Source organism: Myotis nattereri, assembly GCF_964212035.1.
Source record: "Myotis nattereri genome assembly, chromosome: 13".
Classification (NCBI taxonomy): Eukaryota; Metazoa; Chordata; class Mammalia; order Chiroptera; family Vespertilionidae; genus Myotis; species Myotis nattereri.
The window spans coordinates 50,765,971-50,787,732 of NC_138088.1; the positions used below are offsets into that span (position 1 = coordinate 50,765,971).

Genomic DNA, 21,762 nt, shown 5'->3' on the forward strand with positions numbered 1-21,762 from the left:
CAGGGCTGAGAGCAACAGCTCAGCCCTGGTCCCCCAGGAAATGAGCTCACTACATCCAGCTCATCCAACTCCACATCTGCTCTGGGTCACAGAACCCTGGGGTGGGATGAGGAGGCCAGCTAGATGGCGCCCCCTACAGGGAGGCTGACTCAATACCCAGAACTACACCCCAGAAATGGTATATTTAACGCACCCCATGGACTTTCATGGGGCCCCACAAACAACTTTAAAGAAAATACTCGCCTCAGAAGACCTCTGGGATTTCAGCCTCTTCCTCAGTAAATTCGGGGAGGGGAATAGAGAAGCCTTCTTTGCCTTTCAACCAGAAAGTTGTTTGTTCTCCTTTGCCCTGTGGGAGGCAGGGGAGACAGCTGGTGAAACTCAGGGAGGAGAGCCGCCAGTGAAGTGTGGCCTCTGAGCAGACAAGCCGGGTCTCCCTTGCTTGCTTGCTGAAAACAGTGTTTGTAGCCAGAACTGAAACCAGCCAGTAACTGCCTCAATGAGGGAAAGGCCTAGTTATAGACAAAATGTTGATCATTTCCTTGGGCTTTGCTGATAAGCTTAGATGGACAGTCAGTGATGGCCTAGGGCAGTGGTCAGCAAACTCATTAGTCAACAGAGCCAAATATCAACAGTACAACTATTGAAATTTCTTTTGAGAGCCAAATTTTTTAAACTTAAACTATATAGGTAGACACATTGTTATTAACTTAATTAGGGTACTCCTAAGGCTTAGGAAGAGCCACACTCAAGGGGCCAAAGAGCCGCATGTGGCTCGCGAGCCGCGGTTTGCTGACCACGGGCCTAGGGGGTAAGGGCCAGTGGAGGCTAAAGTTTGTTGCAAAGAATGCCTCTAAAAAATTATAACAAATACCTTGAGGCCTTACTACGAGAAAGGCCCATGTGATGCATCTCATAGACATTTCATCATTATACTCACCCTTTGAGGGAAGTATTATCACCATTCCCATTTTATAGATGATAAAACCAATCTCCCCAATTAAACAGTTAGTAAGTAGTGGGACAGGATTCAAAGCTAGGTCTACACTGCTGCTTTCTAGAAAATTCTTCCTCTTTTCTGAATTCAGTTGATCAAATACAGCTACCAGGGCCAGACTCAGCAAACCGAGGAGCTGAGGCACCCTCTTCCCCTTTACTTCTTTCCCTGGACTCTCACACCCACCCAAACACCCAATGCCACAGTAAACACCCGCCACTCACATCTGAACATCTACAAGAGAAGAACCCCCTTCCCACCCAGACAGGCAATGTTTATCAGAAAGAGGAGCCTGTGTCATGGCACATTTCAGTGACAGCCTGGGTGCCAGCAGAAGGCTGAGGGCTAGGGAAGGGATATTTAAATGTATAGAGATGAGGGCCTACTACCTCCAAGCCAGTGGGTTTCTATCCCCTCTGCCTGGGCACTTTAGACTCAAGAGAAGGGGCATAGAAGAGTGATGGGTGCTATGATGCTTGGGTTTGTATTTGCTGTTGCCTTGAGTAGACTAGACTAGGGAATTCAAGCAGAAACCAGGGAACCATCTCTGACAAAGAGAATGGAGCATCCTACAGGGGTTGGTCTGGGTGGGAGAAAAGGTGTCTCCTGTCCTGGACTCCATATTTGACCATTTGAGGGAATGGTACAGTCTTCTCTGAAGGAAGGCCTGGCAGTCACAGGGGCCTCCACATGGACCTTAGGGGTCTCTACGCTCCTCAGCACAGAGATTCTCTCATCCTGTCAAGTCCTCAGCATCTCCATTAGAGACCCAAAGGGGCAGGTGGGCATAGTTGGTCTTACCTTGACTGAAATGGTGCCTCTCTTTTGCAAATTGTATCCTCCCAATGCCAGCAGGGCACCTGCGGTGCTCTGAGAGACATGAATCCGGAGAGCTGCCAAAACAGTGATTGTCTAGTTACAGTTTTGGTTGTGACCCTGTACAGGTTCAGTGGGGTAAGTGTTGCTGTGGAGAGGGAGCGCTACCCTGCCCAAATTCTTGGACTGTCAGCAAATTGTAGGCAACCTCTCTGAAGTCTGGGGCACTTGGGCCGGGACACGCCCCCCCCCCCCCATACCACCACTACCACCATCACCACCACCATCCAGGCATTGCTCAGGCACTATTGGGCATTGCTCACACTTTGATATGTTTAGTCTATGACCAGAAAATGGAACTGACTCTATATGCAAGTGGGAACTCCACATGGCTGGGCTCCCACTTTCAAAATTTATCCTTAAAATATCTACTTAGAAGCTCAAAGAGGTTTTATGAATGCAACAAAACTACTGTAAAACAAAACAATTTGCTGTCCCCTGGAACTCCTGGCCACAAGTCTGTTCAGCAACAATAAAACTATATACATCAGAGATGGGCCAGTTACCACCCACAGGCAAAATCCAGCCCACCACCTGTACCTACAAATAAAGTTTTATTGGAACATGGCCACACCCATCAGTTAGATATTCTCAACGGCTGCTTTCACACACAATAGCGGTTAAGTAGTTGCAACAGAGACTCTGGCCAATAAAGCCTAAAATATTTACTGTCTTGCCCTATACAGAAAAAGTCTGCTGCCTCCAGCTCTTCATTCAAGCAACCTGATTGTATGTGTGCCTGCCTAGCTAGAATGGAGAGTTCTGGAAGGGGGCAGGGAGGGCTCCACAGAGAGGACGGTGTGAAACTCCACCTACAAAGCTTGCAACCGGTGTTGTCTGAAGTGGATAGCAATCTTCCCCTGGAAATGGAAACCAGCTGACAAAATGCAAATAGGTCTTCTAAAAATACCCTCCGGTTAAAGACAAGGGCCTGGAGGGACAGTGACACTGTGTTTACCACGCGCTGAAAGTGATACCCACGCAGGCTGCTGCTTTCCATTCTGGAGGCCATGTTCACAGTGTCTCCAAACAGACAGTATCTGGGCATGGTGGTTCCCACCACACCAGCCACCACAGGACCTGAAAAGAGAAGAACTGATGGCCAAAACCGGTCTGCATTCCCAAGGACTGGACTCCACGGTACACATCAGACCAACAAATGCAATTCAATCAATGTTAAGTGCCCTCGAGGGCAAAGCTTGGCCATAGATTTTAGGGATCACAAAGAGGCAAACTGCAGCACCCACACACTTCTGGTGGAAAACAACATAACCAGTTGTTATGGACTGAATGCTTGTGTCTGTCCCACATTCACATGTTGAAGCTCTAATCCCCAATAGGTTGGTATTCGGAGGTGAGGTCTTTGGAGGTTATTAGGTTTAGATGAGATCCTAAAAGTAGAGCCATTAGGCTGGGATTAGTGCCCTTATAAGAAGGGTGAGAGACACTGTAGCTCTCTCTCTCCACCAGTGAGGACGCAGCCAGAGGTCACCATATGCAAGCCCGGAAGTGTTCTCACAGGGATTCCATGTTGGAATCCTGATCTTGAACTTCCCAGCATCTGGAATTGTGAGAAAAATACCTGCTGTTTAAGTCATCCAGTCTATGGTATTTTGCTATAACAACCACGCTAACTAAGACAGAAATTAATGATAATATTATTCATGCACTGGAAATATAAACAAAGCAACAGCAGCACAAACTTGGGGCTAATTCATTCTGATTGGGGCCAGGTTTTATCTCAGTAAAGCCATAAGAATAGGTAGGAGCAAGTACGGCTACACAATTTGCAGGTCCTGGTCAAAAAAATGAAAGTCAGGGACCCCGCATTCAAAACCGATTAAGACTTTCTGGAGAGAGACAGAAGAGCATTGAACCATGTGCAGGGACTCTGCACGAGTCACATGCCCATGAGCTTGTCAGAAACAGAGCAGATCAAAGGGCATCAGATGCAGAGGCGTGGCGGGAAAGCTGCCCAACGTCATCTGCTTTCCTATCTCCTCATTTTTGGTTCACCTTGAAGTCTTTGTGTGTCCTTGTTGTTACCAAGCAATCTAGGTAACTAGAAATATACATGTGAACATAATCCAACCTTTTATTTCCTTAGTATGTTACCGTTTAGTTTCAGGGTTTCCCAGAAGCCCTAGGACTTGAAACCGGAACTGCTGCTGCCACACCTGGACCATGAGGCCACCTGCCGCCAGTGCTGTCTACCTGTGTGGAGGCCGATGCGGAGCCTGAGCTTCTCCCGAGGCATGTGCCCGATCTGGAAGTGGACGGTGGCACTGAGGAAGTGCAAGGCCATGGTGGCGATCTCCTCCACATGCCGACTTCCATTGCGGATGGGAAGTCCACTAGCCACCATGTATGCATCTCCAATGGTTTCGACCTGGAAACAAAGCAATGACATGGCCTTGTGTTTGCCATGAGGGTGGGGTGGGGTGGGCTCAGAGATCAAGGTCCCTCATTATGGACCTTGCTTTGCTTTGAGGCCCCAGACTTTGAAGGGCCACACTCCCTAACCTCCACTCCATCAAAGTCCCAGCAGTTTATCAAATTTGCCCTCGTCCAGGTTCAAAGCCTTCCTGCCCCAAGCCTTCCTCGCCACAATCACTGCTTCCTTCTCAGAAATCTGATAGTGGTGGTGACCCTGTTTTGCCAACCCAGGTTCAAAACCAGTTAGACAGGCAGCAGTGTACTGATGGGGTAAATCTTGAAGGATCAAGTGGATCCATGTATGTATCTGTCTGATTGGTCCTCCTCTCTCCCCATCCTCCTAATAAAATCAGCTTTCAGATCCCTCCTTCACTACAGAGAATAAATGACACGTCTAAATTTAACGTTACATATAGCCCTTTCCAAATACGTTTGCATTTTAGGAGACTCCAACGATGATGTGGTAAAATGTGGAATTTCAGATTAGCAGGTGGTACAAACACCTCTGTCTCCTGGTTACCATGAACTTGCAGAGTTAACCAGCACACAAGTCTAACTGCTTCTATGCTATCTCTCCCCACCACAAGCACATTTAGAAATACAAATTGATTCTAGACCAGCTCATACAAAACCTAACTGCACAGATAACACTAAGAGGAAACCCCAGAGGAGGCCCCCTGAGTCAGACAGGTTCTGTTGAGCGTAAGTGATCTGCTCTTTAAAATTACCATGCCATCCTTTCCTTTGTCTTGAATAGCAGCAACAATAATTGGGAGATAATAATTGAGCACATGTCACTGAGAAACATGACTGTGCTGTCCCCCAAACCTCCCTGGCCCCAGGGCCATAGCACAGCCCTAAAATCATGGTCAGACTGTACACTGTGGCTGCCCTCCAAGCATGAGTGGACATGGGCACTCTGGAGTCATGATCTGGCCTCGGCTGAAAAGTCAGAAAATACAAGTGTCATCATCCTCACCCGCTGAAAGAAGGCAATGCATGTTTTTGTTGTCGTCTCCCACAACCATTTTCATTCTAGGTGACCCTGTTCATCCACCCCCACAGTAGCACTGGGCAGCGGGTTGGCGTCTCACCTTTAGCTAGGAGACTGCTCGTCTAAGCTTGGGAAGCTGTCTTCATATGAATTGCTAAGGATCACAGTCACAGAGCCAAAGACAACCTTTAAAGAAGAGTGAACCTGCTAAATCTCTCTGGCTCTGAAGGACATACTAGTATATTCAGGAGGCAAGTGGAGGAATTAGCCAGCCGAAGGTCAGTGCCTCTTTCAGAAATGAGTTTTCTGGGAGATAAAATAATGGAAGAAAACAGAGGGAACAACGGATACTTCTTGGCAATACGTACACCTCTGATTAATCAAGCCCTTTTCCAGAGAACAAACAGGAATAAAATATTGAGTTTCTGCCAGGAATTGAAGTTGACGGCCAGCATAAACTAGCGCCCTCCTCATGGTTGCTGTCTGGGGCCGGTTCACCCTCACTCAACCCAGGAACCAGGCATCTCACCTTATACACGTCGTAAGTTTCAATGATGTGATCGAATAAACTGTAGAGGTCATTGAGGAGCTTCACAACTTGCAAGGGAGAACTGAGAGAACAGAGTTTTGTGAATCCAACGATGTCAGAGAAAAAGATGGTCACGGACTCAAAATGTTCTGGTTCCACGGACCTTCCAGCTATAAGCTGTTCTCCAATGAAGCTGAAGCCGGAGAAAAGAACGGTTACTTTACAGTGTCATATTCATCTTGTCTCCTACAGACCCCTCCCTACGAAGTCACCCTGGTGGATCCTTTGGCTTCATTGGATTAGGTTTTAGTTTTTTTGTTTTTTTTGTTTTTAATTAACAAAACCCATCATCTAGAGGGGATTCTTCTAATACCTGCTTCTCCACCTGCATTTTGTCTAAATAAATATTTTCATTAGGGTGGGGGAGGAACCGGTCACAAAACAAAAAGATTTTCTCCCTCAGGGCACTTTATTTCCCCCTTTGGTTATAGAGTTTGATTATAAAGACTTGGTCTGCAGAGGTGGAAGCAAATGTAAGCATTCACTGATCTATAAATCAATATTTTTACTTCAGTCTACCAAGTTCACATTAACACATTCAAAGCCTCAACCCCATTGCTTTGCTCAACACATATAGGAAGGGTGCAGGAATTTTAACAGAAGAGGCTTCTGCCAAGGTTTTAGAAAGTGCATAGGTGAAAATAGAGACAAAAAAGAAAGCAAGTTTTGATCTAAAGTAATGGGTATATAGTATATACTGTATTGTATTGTACAAGGTTTTGGATGTACAATCTGATATCCTGGAAAGTTAGCAATCGACTAGACTCGTGGACCTGGAGCGCCATCTAGTGGTCATTCTTCTGTTGGTGCATCCACCATCTCCCATGTAAAAGACCTACCGTCTCATCACCCCAAGTCAAGTCTCCTTCCATCACCATTTATCCCTCCTTTACCGTCTTCCTTTGAGTGCTGAACACACAATACAATATACAGATGACTATTAAAAAAGAAATTCTGCAAAAAAAAAACTCATTCCTAACTGAGACACCAAGTGCATGGATTTTGTAGTCGTTTGACATATATGAATAAATGATCCAAGAATAAACTATTTCATTTTGGGAATTTTTATGTATCGTGTATTTCAAAGATTGAGAGCAAAATGATTGAGCAAAGCAGGTCAAGTACATACATAAACACCTAAATTCAAAAATAAATAAATAAAATAAGTTATAGAAAAAATATTTAATAAAAAATAAAAGACCTACACTCTCTATTCCTATGGATTCTAGGGCCTTTGCCTCCATCTCTCTTTATAGGGTGTACCAATTTACATGCAAAATACTTGATCCGGGTTTTAGAAGAACCTGGTGTCCTTTTAGAAAAAAGGACAAAGAAAATATTCTCTTCATTTGAGGCCAATTAGGTGGCAATGCTGTTGCTTCCTGGGTCCCTTTGTGAAGGCTCCCAACTCTCTGGAATACCTGGGCAGTATTGTGGACAGGAGCTTATCCACCTTCCTCTTCTCTGCCATCATCTGGTTGGTCCTCTCTTCCACCACCTCCTCCAGGTGATTGGCATACACTTCCAGCTTGCTCACCATACTGTCTAGTATGCTCACTTGGCTTTAAAAGAACCCAGACATTAGTGTCTTTTCCAAGAACTTTAGGATCATAATTGAGCATTCCAAGTAAACATGTCTCGCCCCTAAGGTTTCTGACTTCAGGGTTGCCAATGGGCAGCAGTGAAATGACAAAGAGGCCATTTGGCAGGACAGAGCCTGCCCTTTATCAGCGCCAAGGTCTCTATCTGTATCATTATTCCTCTGAATCTGTTTCTGCATCTAGAAATTATATATATATATATATATATATATATATATATATATATATATATATCCTAATATGCAAATAGACCAAACAGCAGAACAACTGGACAACCGAACAACCGAACAACCAGTTGCTATGATGTGCACTGACCACCATGGGGCGTGCACGGAACATGGCGGGCATCGGCCATGGTGGGATGGTAGAATAGGTGAGCGGGGGCGCCAGACCAAGGCAGGGCACCGGTCACGGTCATCGGGGTGAGCCTCTGGTGGTTACTGAAAATTCTTTGTTCCCGCACACTGTGGTCCTGCCCGGCGCTCGCACCTGTTGCCAGCACCAGCCCCGCTTGCACCCGCAGCTGGCTCTGGAGCCACCACTTGCACCCACTACCGGCACCCGGCACCAGTCCCAATTCATCGGCGCCATCAGAGGGTGCGAACGGTGGCTGCCACCTCTGATCACCCCTGAGGGCTTCTCCACTTACCCTGTTCCTGAGGGTCAATCGGGGCAGCAACCACCACTCACACTCACTGCTGGCACCAGCCCCAATCACTCCGCACCATCAGCTGGTGCAAGTGGGGTCAATGCTGTCAGCACGTGGGAGAAGTGGTGGTGGGAGCAGGGTTGCTGGAGACAGAGAACCAGGGGCCGCAGTGAGAGGGGCCGGACAGGGGACAAGGAGGATGGGCCGAGACCCGGCCCTGTGCCCGCTGCAGCCTCACGGCCCACAGTTCCTTTCAAGGTGCACAAATTCGTGCACTGGACCCCTAGTTTTAGAATAATAATACACATTTTGCAGGGTTGTTCTAAGGATTCAGGGAGATAATGTTGAGAGTCTGGAACCCAGTGGACACTCAACAAGTGGTGGCATTCACTGGCCCAACATGCTTCATACCATTGTTACAGCCAATCAAAAATGTAGATTTTTAGGACAAGTCATTGTTTGTTGTTTTTTCAGATGACAGATATAAGGGGCACTTCTAGATCCTATAGACTCTTGTTTTAGAAGGCTCTTCAGAGAAATTTAAATTCCTCATTTTTCAGATGAGGACCCTGAGGCTCACATGGGAAATGTACTTGCTTTAACATTAGGGACCATATTTTCTGGCTAAAAAGTCAGGACATACCAACTGACCCGACACATACCATTTAAAACTATTTTGATGTGGAAAATGCAGAATACAGGGCTGTTCGTGTTAAAGCTGCATAGTGAAATGGCAACATCTGGAGTAGATTCCTAACTCCTAGCACAGGACTTCCCCTACTAACCCCAGCTACTTCTAACATGGCTGTGCCTTCATATGTTCAATGTGGTGGATGATGTAATTATCCTGGTTTGAAGCCAGTTACTATTGAGAACATTCTTTGAGAGGAGTGAATAATTTAACTCAATAACCTACTTTAAGGTTGGTGCATAATTCTTTATTGCATAAGCACAATCCCAATTGAGTAGTCATGACCCTTGGAATGCTGGTTTGAATAGAGTCAGAGGCCCTGTCACTGATCTCCCTGGGACCTTGACAGATTAGATGGATTAGTGATGCCTGGAATGGACCAAGACGGGCAATGGAAGTATGACCCATTTTTGGAACATTTGTGAAATAAAGGGAGAATTTATCAGTCCACCTTCACCAGCATGTAGCTCAGTGCTTTGCATGTGGTAGGCATTGAGTATATGAGGAAGGAAGGAAGGGTAGAAGGAAGGAAAGAAGGAAGGAAGGGTAGAAGGAAGGAAGGAAGGAAGGAAGGAAGGAAGGAAGGAAGGAAGGAAAGAAGGAAGAAAGGAGCAACTACAGCTACATGATCACATGATTTCAAAATTCTAATGGCTCAGTGAGGAGAAGAAAATGTCTGTTGCACACCAAACTCACCCTTTGGGGCTGGCATCTCGTAGAATTTTCTTGATGGAAAGGAATGTGGGTCTTTTCTCAGGCGATTCATCCCAACACGCTCTCACCAGGACCACAATCTTCTCATTGACCTTGTCCTCTTGCAGGGAAGGTCGCAGTGGAACTGATGCCCTGGGGTCTCGGATTCGGCTGAGGATTTCTGAAATCCATTTTGGGTTTAGATATCCAGATGTTGGAACTTTGTGCCATTTAGTATGCTTCACTTTAAACAGATGTGCTCTTAAATTTGTATATTGAGTTTCCAAGTACATGGAACAGATTTGAATTTCAGAGAAATCTGAATATAAGAAATATTCTGAATCCTCCTGGAAAATGAGGAATCTAAATATAAATCCTATAAGTACCCCCTGATTTATCATTTTTTAGATTAATTTTTTCTAATAGAACTTTTCTTAAAGTAAAGCATATCTTTATATGACTTCAGAAGTATATATGCATTTTGTAGTAGAAATCTCCAAAGTGTGCTTTATACAATTTTGCATTCCATATATGTTACATAAAAGATCTTTTAACAAATAATAAATATTACAGATCAGAGTCTGCCAAGAGTTTGGGGAGGAGAGAAGGTTGAATAGGCAAAGGGCCTGAATTTTTTTTAGGGTGATGAAACTATTCTGTATGACATGTAACAGTGGATGCATGACACTACCTATTTGCCAAAACACATAGAACTTTACAGCCCAAGGAGTGGACCTTGAAGAACGCTAGTTTTAAAAAATATCAGTTGAGGGATTGGAAGACCCCAAGACAGAATGCAGATTTGTGGCAAAACAATCTAACTGCATGACAAGTATATGATGGACCTCACTGAAGGGGGTGGAGGTGGTGGGGAGTGGCCGGTGTGACTGAAAGAAAAAAGCCAGGAGAGATGGAACCAGGAAGGTGTAGTGGGTTGACTGGTGATCCCCAAAGATATATGTCCATGTCCTTATCCCCAGAACCCATGACTATGATCTTATCTGAAAAAAAAGTCTTGCAAATATAACTAAGTGTCTTGGGTTGAGATTATCTTGGATTATCCAGGTGGGCCCTCATCCAATGACAAGTGTCCTTACAGACAGAAGGGATTTCCAGGAGGAGTCAATGTGGAGATGGAGGCAGAGACTGGAGTCCTGTGGCCACAAGCCCATGAGGGCTGGGCCACCACCAAAAGCTGGAATGGATCTCCCTTGAGCCTCCAGAGGAAGTGCAGCTTTGTTGAACCTTGATTCTGGACTTTTAGCCTCTGTAACTATGAGAGAGTAAATTTCTGTTGTTTCAAACCAACAGGTAGGTTTGTGGCAACTTACTATGGCGGCCCTAGGACACTAACATACAAGACCACTGAGGCCGGTTTAGAGGCCTTTGCTGGTCTTGCAGGCCATTGTAAGGGCTTAGTCTTCACTCCCAAAATGGGAAGCCAGGGGAGGCTATTGTGCAGAGAAGCAACACGGTCTTACTCATTGTCTAACAGGATCTGGCTGCTGTTATAGAATAAACTATGTCATTCTGAGTTCCTTGGTTTTTTTTAATCAAACTGTAATAGTTTTCTAATTCTTTAAAAAAATATATAAATTTTTAAAAGAAAAAATAAGAATGAAATAAATTGTAAATTAAGAAACATTTAGCAAAAACAATCACAAAAACAAGCATTTGTGAGCCAACCCAGATCACCACAGCCTGCCAAGGAGCCGCTCGCAGCGTTACCGTCTGGTGTCTCGTCAAGGTCCTCAAAAGGCCCGAGCGCATGCTGGTGGATCAGCTCCCTCATCACAATGGCGAAGCTGTAAGCGTCTCCCTTTGGGGTGCCTGACCGGGGCGCCTCTGGGAGCCGCAACAGCTCTGGGGCGGTCCAGTAGAGCTCTGTGAAGCAAGGAGACATAGGCCCAGAATGAGAGTTTCCAGGTAGAACCGGAAAGCCGCCCTTTCTAGCTTAGGAAGCTCAGGAGAACTGAGAGCATGCAGCCCCCGAGAAGTCAGCGCCCACGGTGCCCGACTTACAGAGCAACCAGGGTCCCTGTATGTGAATACAGAGAAACTAACCAGGAAGAAAGGGCACTAACATGTTAACAGTGGCTAACGCGTGGCTGTGCAGTGACAGGTGGTGTTCCTTTTCCCTTTCTGAATTGCCTACATAACATAAAATTAATCATTTTAAAGTGAGAATTCAGTGGCATTTAGTACACTCACAATGTTGTGCAACCACCACCTCTATCCATCTATCCAGTTCCCAACCATTTCCAACACCCCCAAATAAAACCCCAGACCCCTTAAGCAGTTTCTCCCTGTTCCCCTCTATCCCCAGCCCCAGAAAACCATCAGCCTGCATTTTCTCTCTAGAGTTATCTATTCTGGATATTTTATACACTTACATTTTTTTTCTAGTGAGGTGCATAGGCTTGTGTTATTATAGGTATGATCATTAAAAGAAAATATATTGGAGGATGGAGAAATAGGAATGACTACGAACAGCTTTCTAAGTTTCCCCCTTTGTCTTTCTCTGTAACACACATGCTACCTCATGTTACAGGACCTCCCCACATGCACTCAGCAAAGCTGCTCCAGAGAGAAGTGGTCAGGGCTGAGGGCACTGAGTTCAACAGGACCCAGAGTCGTAGGAGGTGAGACGCAGGAGCACTCAGCTGCCTCCACTGCTCCCATGAGAAGGAGGTTGACTCCCAATGGTAGGTCTTGTCGTTAGACGCCCACCAGAATCACTTGGGAGCTTTAAAAACAATGCGATGCCAAGACCCCATCTTCAGATATTCTGATTCAGTGGCTTCGGCGTGGAACCCAGCCACCTATAAAATGTTAAAATTTTCTCAAGTGATACTGAAACCCAGAGAGAACAGAATGGCCAAACCCTTCATCCTTAAAGCTACTGGCAGCTGGTCATTCTACACTGAGAAGGTAGGAAGATGTGATGGGACACAGAGGACTACAGAGAAGGACGGTGACTTGTTTCAGGTCGCCCAGCTAAGCTGGGATGAGGACCAGTTCCTCTCACTCAGACATCACACCATGGACTCGGGCCACCTGTTCCCATCTCCTTGGGTGAACAGAGCAGCCACACACCACTGGCTCCAGAGAAAGGCCCACTCACAGGTACTGTGCACATGAGCATCAGGAAGCAGCAATGGGGTAAGGAACGAACCCCTTTACCACTCAACGGAAAGCTAGTGGGTCCAAGACCTGCCAGTGGTTACCTGAGTCGTCTTTTGTTTTCTCATTATATGTTCTGTATGTCTGGCCGTACTTGAGTTCCCACAGCCCAAATCCTGACAGCTTCACCTGCATCCGACCATCCACCAGGCAGTTGGAAGGCTTCAAGTTGCCATGGGACCTCAGTGGGCTCCTATGAAGGAACAGCATGCCCTGGGAGAGTGAAAATGAGCAACTGAATTAGAGCAGGTACCAAGGGACACCAGTGGAAAGAGAGACAGATGGACAGGAACACAGATGTGCAGCCCCAGGGTAGGGGACGTAGCTATCTTTGTTCATTTGTTCAAGAGCCACTGACATGGCCCTCCACATAAGGAGTCAAGATGGGCACAGACGCCCAAAAAGAAGAAAACTATTTCTGGTCCCTGAAGGCAAGGCCAGCTTAGTGAGCATAGTTCTGAGTTCAAATCCTAGCTCTACCACTTAGTAGAGGGCAAGCTACCTTACCCCTACCAGCCTCCTTCTTCTCATCAAAATGGAGATGACAATGAACCCTACCTCATAGGGTTGGCCATGGAAATTAAATGCAGTCATACACATGCAACATCAGACATGATGCATGACACAAAGTAAATATCTACTTAAATTTAATGAAAAATGTGATAAAATTATTTACTGAATAAAAAAAAACTTGCTAAGGGAAGTGTGTCAGAAAGGCAGGGATATAATAGCCAAGATCTGGAAACAACCTAAGTATCCCTTGATGAATGATTAGATAAAGAAGATGTGGTATATATAAAAGGAATAATACTCAGGAGTGAAAAATGAAATATTGCCATTTGGAACAACATGGATGGTTCTTGAGAGTGTCATTTTAAGTGAAATAAGCCAGAAAAGAACTACATGATTGCACTCATATGTGGGATATAAAATAGAAACTAACAAATGAACAAATAAGACAAACAAACTCATAGACATAGACAACAGCATGATGGTTACCAGAGGGGAAGCCAGTAGGGGGAAGACAAAGAGAGCAAAGGGGGTCAAATATATGGTAAAGGAAGAAGACTAATTTAAAAAATTTTTAAAGAAAGGCAGTGATTGTTCTCATCCAGCAAGGATTAGAACACACTTATACAAGAACAGCCAGGTTCAAATGAATCTTAAGCCCAGCTGAGAAGGAGGTGAAGTCACCCATGGGTGTGGCCACAAGGAGGCACTGGCCATCAAGGTTCCAGGAAGGGCTCCTGAATGGACTACTGCACCCAGAGACAGGGTCCTTGGACCCGTTGGGCACCAGCTCAGGGACTCACCTCTGCCTCCAGCAGTGATGACAGGCTGAGTCACTGTCCCACCTTAGCAAGAGCCCTAAGCCAACGCTACATTAGCAATACAGGCTAATACAGAAAGCAATAAGGAAACTTGAGGGACAGTGAGTATCCCACCCTTGTCCCCTGACCCCCGAAAGACAGGAGGGCATATTCCTTTATCATTGTGGCTTGTTTGTGTTCTGAGATAATAGAGTTGAATCACATGTTGGAAGTACAACTCGCTCAACTAGACCTGGAGGGGCCTGGCTGGAGCTGCCTCTGGAATTTCTCCAGGAAAGGCTCCAACTGGCCAGGTCTGGGCTTGAAATCTGGGGAGACCTATGTCCAACCCAGAGTTCTCTCTGACCTCACAGACACCTCTCCATGCAGCAGGACTGCCCCTGACACACATGATCATCCCTTGCCTTGGCCCACCCCACGCATGAGATAGTTTACATTCTGGTCACCACCAATCTCCCCGGACATCCAGGGACACTAGAGCTCATGCTATTAGGGCATAGGCAACCTGTTTGGATGCTCGGAATCCTATGTTGCAGTCCTCTCCAGGAGACAGACGTACCTCTCTGTGGTGGTGTTTTTCTCTCTTGATGGAAATGCATGGGCATATGTACATTGTCAGAGAACAAATAGAACCACGAGAGGTGCGTGATTTATGTACCAGATCTTATGCGTTTTGGCAATTCTATCGCCTACCTGACTGCTAGTTACATTTATTTCCCTATTAGAAAGTTGGGGATGGTCCTGGGGGCTCTATCTCTGGATCCCACATCTGTGCTCTCTGGAACTTGGTGGGGAGGAAACGTAGCATGACTCAACTACGGAGACAGACTAGCAGCAAGCCCCAATCTACCTCTTACCAGTTGGGCAGGTTCCTTGACCTGAGTAAGCCTCATTTTCCCCCTCGTGAAATGGAGTAAATATTAATATTAATATTGGAGCTGGTGAATTAATAATAAAGTTCATTGTGATGACTTAGAGCACCATCCACTTGAAATATAATGTAAGCCACAGGTATAATTTTTAATGTTTTCATTAAACAAGTGAAATTAAGTTTAATAATATAGTTTATCTAGCCCAGTGTATTAAGAGATCTTATCATTTTAACATATAATCAACATAATAATATCAAGTATTTTATATTTTTTTGTTTTTTTGCTAAGTCTTCGAAATCTGGCAGACATTTTACACTTTTATAGCACATCTTAATTTGGACTAGTCCTGTGGCCAGAGTTTAATAGTCACATGAGGCTGGTGGCTACTATACTTGGACAGTGCAGACTTAGCCCATAGGATTGTTGAAGGAATGAAATAAGGAAGTGCATGCTTTTTAGTAATGGAGTTATCTCGGATACTAATGATACTACTGCTCCTACTGATACTGACAAATAATATTTATTGGATACTTTTAATGGGGTAGGCATGGTTCTGGACATTTTACATGCCTTAGTCCTTATAGCAACACTATGAGGTAGGTACTCCTGCTATCTTTATTTTATTCACAGGGAAGCTGAAGCTCAGGGTAGGTAAGGTCGCCTGGTCAATAAGTAGCAGAGCCAAGGTTCAAACACCCAAGACAACTTCTTTGCCAACTGCCCTTGACCCCCTTAATCCATCAAGACTTCTCTTCCTCAGAAATAGAGGCCCACCTCTAAGTCAAGAAGAGTGCTATTCTCCCCAGAGCCTCTTCCCAGGCTGGCCCCACTGGTTGAGCTCCTTGGGGACAGGATAATGAGCCTTACTTCTCTGCAACCTCCATTCCCAGAATCAGGTTTGACCAAAATTAGGTGCTCAATCAATATCCTCTTGTTATTTTGAAAAGTCTGTGACATCTCAGAATCTCTATGTTACCTGGCATACAGGAGTTCCTTGTCAAATAGACATCAGGGGAGGAATTGTTTTTATGATTGGTTTGTGGTGGCCAGAAGCATAATCTGACCCACAGTGGTTGGCCCCATGCCTGGGTTCATATCAGGTCACCCATGGCAAGCTCTAAGAGGCTGCAGTGAATTGTGTTACTTTCAGTCCCCTTCAAGGAATGCTGGCAGAGTAACTGGCCTCGAAGTGCCTTGATCTAGGTCGCTGTGACCTCCTTAACCAGTCCTATCCTGTGCACACTCCATTTTTAGGGAAAGCAATCCTTCCAAAACAAGGTGCCAACCTGTCCTTCTGGCATAGAGTAGGGGATAGACTCAGTGACCTAAGATAGCTGATTATTCATTTACTAGAGACCCATTGCACGAATTCATGCACTGGTGGGATCCCTCAGCCTGGCCTGTACTCTCATGCAATTTGGGACCCTTCGAGGCATATCAGACTGCCAGTTTCACCTGATTCCTGAAGGCCAGGCCAAAGGACCCCAATGGTGCACAAATCCATGTACTGGGCCTCTAATATGCATATAAAATCTTTGGTTAATCTCTTCCTGCCCTTCCCACCCCCCCTCTGAAATTCATCAGTCTGTTTGATGTTTCCATGCCTGTGTGTTGAGCATCTGCCCCCTGGTGGTCAGTGCACATCATAGCTACCAGTTGAACGGTCAAACGGTTGCTTAGGCTTTTATATAGAGAGAGCATTATCACCAACCCCAGCATTTTTCCAGAGAAACCTTTGGCTTAATGCTTCTTGAAAGCCAAATGGTGACACTGGAAAGGCTAAATCTATTGGGCATTCAGACTTTGGTGAGTGAATTCTTCACATCCAATATAAATGATGTTGGCTGTTTTGAAGGGGCAGGAACCAGATCACTGGAAGTCTAGCATACTTCCCTGGGTTTGCTGCAGGAAGAGAAATGTGGGTGAAGGGAAGGAGAGAGGAGCCGGAGTAGGAAAGGATGCCACGTCACATTCTTCTATTTTATAACTCTACCACCAACACTTCAATAATTGTATATGTGCATGTCCTGTGTTTTTTTCCTCTAGCTAGATTTTACGCCATTTAAAATTAGAAACAAGTCGTTATTTTCTTACAAAAGTGCCCAGAGGGAGATAAATCATTAAAAGATGCTCAATAAAGTTTACTGAAATAACAGTGTTGGCCCAGTGTTGCCCATAGAGACCCAATCACAAGGAAACCAACAAGGTTTCTGTTTGTCTAACTTGCTTCCCATTAAGGCCCAGGAAATCGAAATCTCACAGACCATTAAGACTCAGCTCCTTAAACAAAGAGCAATTAAATCCCTGAGAAATAAAAGACTTTGGATGTCAACAGACCAACCTCATCCATTAACCCATATGGAGGTTGAGGTCCAGAGAGGGACCAAAAGTCAAAGTCACTCAAGGAGTCACAGCCTTATACTCCAGAAGGACAGAGTTTTTGTTTCACCTTTGTATCCCTCACAACACCAGGCTGGGTCTTGCCCACAGGAATCTATTGTATAGTACATTTATCAGTTGATGAATGTACTATTGATTGAGAGATGATGACCAGCCAGCCCTGCTGGTTGTTGGACTGAGGGGCTTCCTCACCAGAACCCAACCCCAGATCATTGACTTGGTCCTCTCTTATAATAAAACAGATGCAGTGAGTTTAGAAAGAACAGCTGTATTTTAGCTCAGGTTGAGAACGTCAGCCTCAGGTACATAATGACCTGACCCATCTGACTTATCTCCCATCAATGAAATGGGGCTAATAATAGATCTACCTTATTTTTTGTTGTGAAACTTAAGTAAATTAATATATACAGAATGCTAGAAAGTATTGGGGCCAAAGAAAGCACTAAATATATTTTAGCCATTATTATTATCATCATCATCACCCTTTTTACAGCCACCTCAGCCCCCTTTGCCCAAAGTAAAAATTCTGCCTGTATATATAAATTCACAGATTTGCACCCCCTGTATAACAGCTTTGTGGTTATGATGGCACTGATCCCCATTTTCTGGGGAAAGGAACCAGGGACTAGGAAAAAGGAAGTAGTATTAAGAATTGGGGACTAGGAAAAAGGAAGTAGTATTAGGGATCCTTCAGCTTGCTTTATGATCTAGTAATTAGATTTTCTTTGGGCAAAAAGTTCTGTCCTAAAATGTAAGTACCCAGCTCTTTCCTGGTTGGGTAAATGTAGCATCCCTTCTGACTTTAGTATAAAATATTTTTTACTCTCTTGATATTTACTTGAGGTCAGGGAGAGAGAAAAGAATGGGAAATCTGATTGAAGTGGTAGATTTTAGAAGTGGGATTGCTTTGTTTGAAGAGGAGATCTGAGAAGGACCTGAATTTTTGGGAAAGATTACAGTTTGATTTAATCTAAGACACAGAACAATTCAAAAACACCATGGTATTTGTTCTTTACATAAACTGATGTTATACTCACATTGACTATGTCATATGCAAATGAGAGCTTGAATATCCAATCCATTTCATTATTTGAATTTCTCAAAACATCCTGAAAAACAGTTATTTAAAATGGCACCAGGGATTCAACCTGGAGCAGTGAGCTTCATATGTTAAATGGGTTTGGTTCTATTACATTGGATGGTTTTTGTTGTTGTTGTTAATCCTCAACCAATGATATTTTCCTGTTGATTTTTAGGGAGAGAGGGAAAGACAGAAACATCGATGTGAGAGAAACACATCAATTGGTTGCCTCCTGCATGAGCCCCCACCAGGCCTGAGGAGCCTACAACAAAGGTATGTGCTCTTGGACCAGAATAGAACCTGAAACCCTTTGGTCCACATGCTGACACTCTATCCACTAAGACAAACCCGCTAGGTCTACATTGGATGATTTTGACCAGAACTCATACAGCCTGACACAGAGCCAAAAAATTCCCCAGGAAATATCATCACCTGACTCAATAGTGAGAAAGTTACGCAGTCTTGAGTTTTATAAACACTTCCTTGTTCTTGACATAAAGGGGACGGTCACATACCATAGGTAGTATGGGCCCAGGAATGCAATTCAGGAGTAGCTGTGACAGCTAAGGAGACAAAACCAAGCCCAGCCCCTTTCCGTCCAGAACAAAGGAAACCAGGTACTTGGCAACTCCACTGCTAAGCCGATCCCCTGCAGGCAGCCCAACAGGATAACTCAGGTCTTGCAATTAGACTGAGAGGAACTGTTCTTGGATGAAGGAGCAAAAGCACTGAAAGTTCTTCAATAGCTGCTGCGAACTAAACCTAAGGTAAGATTTCCTATTGTACTTACCTTAAGACTCCCTTTTTTGCAATACTGAGTGATAATGCAGAGGTTGGGAGGTTCTGTGCAGACACCAAAGAAGGGAACAATGTTTTCGTGCCTTAATTCATACACCTGAAAATAATAATGGTAATAATAGCTTATGATTATAGTATGCCCTCTGTGTTAGGGACTATGCTACGTGCTTTACATACTTTGAGTTAATTCTCACAAAGACCCTGTGAGGTGAGAACTATATACCTGCTCCCATTTTACAGATGAGGAAACTAATGCTCAAAAGGTTAAGTAACATGTTGAAGATCATACCACTTGCTAGTGGCAGAGTTGGGAAGCAAATCCAGGCAGTCTGCCTCCAGCATATAAACAAGAGGAATGATCAAAGTTGAACCTTAGCCCGGGCATTAAATGAAATCATGTCACAGTAAATAGACCCAGCCCTGCTTCCTGGCGTTGATAGCTGTCAATGCCAGTGTGTGGGCCACAGTGGATCACAGATTTGGAGTAAGAAGTCAGACCCCATGAACTTGACTTCCTCCGAGGACCAGGTTCAATGGAGGTGAGCAGCCATTACAGGTACAAAGAATGAAGATGCAGAATTAAGGTCCGGGAGAATTAAGGGAAATGAGCAAGGCTAGGAAGGATCCCAGGCGGGGGGTGCCTGAGTCAGGGCAAAAAGTCTTAGGTCCAAAGTCTGGGCTGTCAGGGGTGAGGGGGGTGGGCCAAGTTAGGGGAAACTGCTTTCCACCCATGCGCCTTTGGACTGGGGCCACGCCCACTCCAGGTGGGAACAGGAAGCTGGCAAGGACGTCTGAGAACAGCGCCGCTTTGTCTCCTCCCAGGGTGGGGACCTCACCAGCCGGATTTCCTGCAGCACAGATGGCTTCCTGATCCTGGCTTCTGCTTGGTCACCAACATAGCAGATGGCCACATGGTTTCCCTGGAACCAGAGACAAAGCGGAATGTTCTAACTCAAGATGATCCAGAAAAAGCTCTACTCAGAAAGAACTGGGGGGGGGGGGGGGGGGGAGGGAAGGGGGGGCAGGAAGACTGGGAAGAAGTCAGCCTAGGAAAAGGATCATGAACCTCCTCACTGCCCAAAGCAGCCCTAGCGTGGCACTGTGCTAGGTCCAGGCGCTGAGCCAGCTGCTCAGCACAAGAACTCATCGAACTGGCATCGCAGTCCTGCAGCGTGGGGATGATTAGCCCACTCCCAGATGGGATCACTGACGTTAGGTAACCCGTCCAAGGTCACACGTTTGTGGGGAGTTCAGCCAGAATGGGGACATCTGATTCCACACTACACTTTTTCTATTATACAACAGCGTCTCATTATCATTCAGAGGAATCGTGAGTAGAGGTCATAAGAGTCAACACCAGTTCAAAGACCATTTCTAACACTTACTACCTACATAACCTCGAGCAAGGGATTTAACCTTTCCAAGCCTTTATTTCCTCATCTGTGCAACAAAGATCAAAAATAATCAGGGCTGTTGTGAGGATTAAATCTGAAAATATGTGAACACTGTTAACTCAGTGCCTGGCACAGACAGCCACGGTGGTATGGTAGAGAGGGTGAGAGGGGGCAGGCGGAACTATGCTGCCAGCTTTGGTAGCTGCCGGTTTATATGTAGAAGCATCCATACTCATGACTGATCTATCAGTGCTGAAGTACCAGAAAAGAAAGAACCCATGCTCTAGGACTATACTGTCCAATAATATAGCCACTGCCTCTATGATGCCAATTGCATAAAAAATACATAAAATTTAAAATTCAGTTCCCCAGTCACACTCATGTTTTAGTCACATGATGGTAAGGGCTACCATGCTGGACTGAGGCAATTTGGACTATTACTATATTCATAGAAAGTTCTATTTGGCAAAAATGAGTCTAACATAGAAGCCAGCATAGGGACCTCCAGGGAGTTCATTCGAGAAAATGCAGGTCTCAGGCCCTGCCCCAGACCTGCTGAACCAGAAGCTGCAATTTTTGTTGTTGTTAATCCTCACCTGAGGATATTTGTTCCATTGATTTTTAGAGAGAGTAGAAGGGAGGGGGAGAGACAGAGAGAGAGAGAGAGAGAGAGAGAGAGAGAGAGAGAGAGAGACACATCGATGCCACATATACCCCAACCAGGGCCTGGGGATCGAGCCTGTAACCCAGGTACATGCCCTTGACTGGAATCGAACCTGGGATCCTACAGTCCAGGGGCCAAAGCTCTATCCACTGAGAAAAACCAGCTAGGGCCAGAACCCGCATCTTAACAAGAGCCTCCAATGATTCATAGGCACATTAAGGTTGAGAAACACGAGTCTGGAGTCAGAAGGCTACCTGGCGTTTACCTGGAGAATCCCTCCTATTCGGAATGCCCGGGCAGAAGGGACATACAGAGAATGGGACAGAGACACACCCTCATGCAGCTGCCTTGCTCTCAGAAGTACCTCGTAAAGCCCTACTGGGGTGTAAAAGAGCGCTTCCCCCTGCTGACTCTGGACAAAGGAGCTGAAGTCCCCGGAAATCTTCACACTAGACCCGTGGCTGTTGTTCTCTCTCAGCACAGGTGTGCCCCTCCGGGCTGGCTGTAAGACAG

General features: G+C 45.3%; 1 protein-coding gene across 1 annotated transcript in view; it reads right to left on the bottom strand.

The window, feature by feature from the left end:
* Positions 1-244: 244 nt before the first annotated feature.
* Positions 245-21,762, bottom strand: part of LOC308528753 (guanylate cyclase 2G-like) — a gene marked incomplete at both ends in the record, with an annotated part of 44,465 nt that continues 22,947 nt past the window's right edge. Inside the window, 13 exons of the mRNA XM_081104528.1 lie at positions 245-349; positions 1,799-1,890; positions 2,855-2,953; positions 4,088-4,262; positions 5,833-6,025; positions 7,314-7,454; positions 9,530-9,707; positions 11,255-11,410; positions 12,754-12,922; positions 18,350-18,421; positions 19,184-19,288; positions 20,028-20,111; positions 21,614-21,751. Coding sequence (XP_080960654.1) covers positions 245-349; positions 1,799-1,890; positions 2,855-2,953; positions 4,088-4,262; positions 5,833-6,025; positions 7,314-7,454; positions 9,530-9,707; positions 11,255-11,410; positions 12,754-12,922; positions 18,350-18,421; positions 19,184-19,288; positions 20,028-20,111; positions 21,614-21,751 — 1,707 coding nt within the window. The remainder of the gene's footprint in view (positions 350-1,798; positions 1,891-2,854; positions 2,954-4,087; positions 4,263-5,832; positions 6,026-7,313; positions 7,455-9,529; positions 9,708-11,254; positions 11,411-12,753; positions 12,923-18,349; positions 18,422-19,183; positions 19,289-20,027; positions 20,112-21,613; positions 21,752-21,762) is intronic.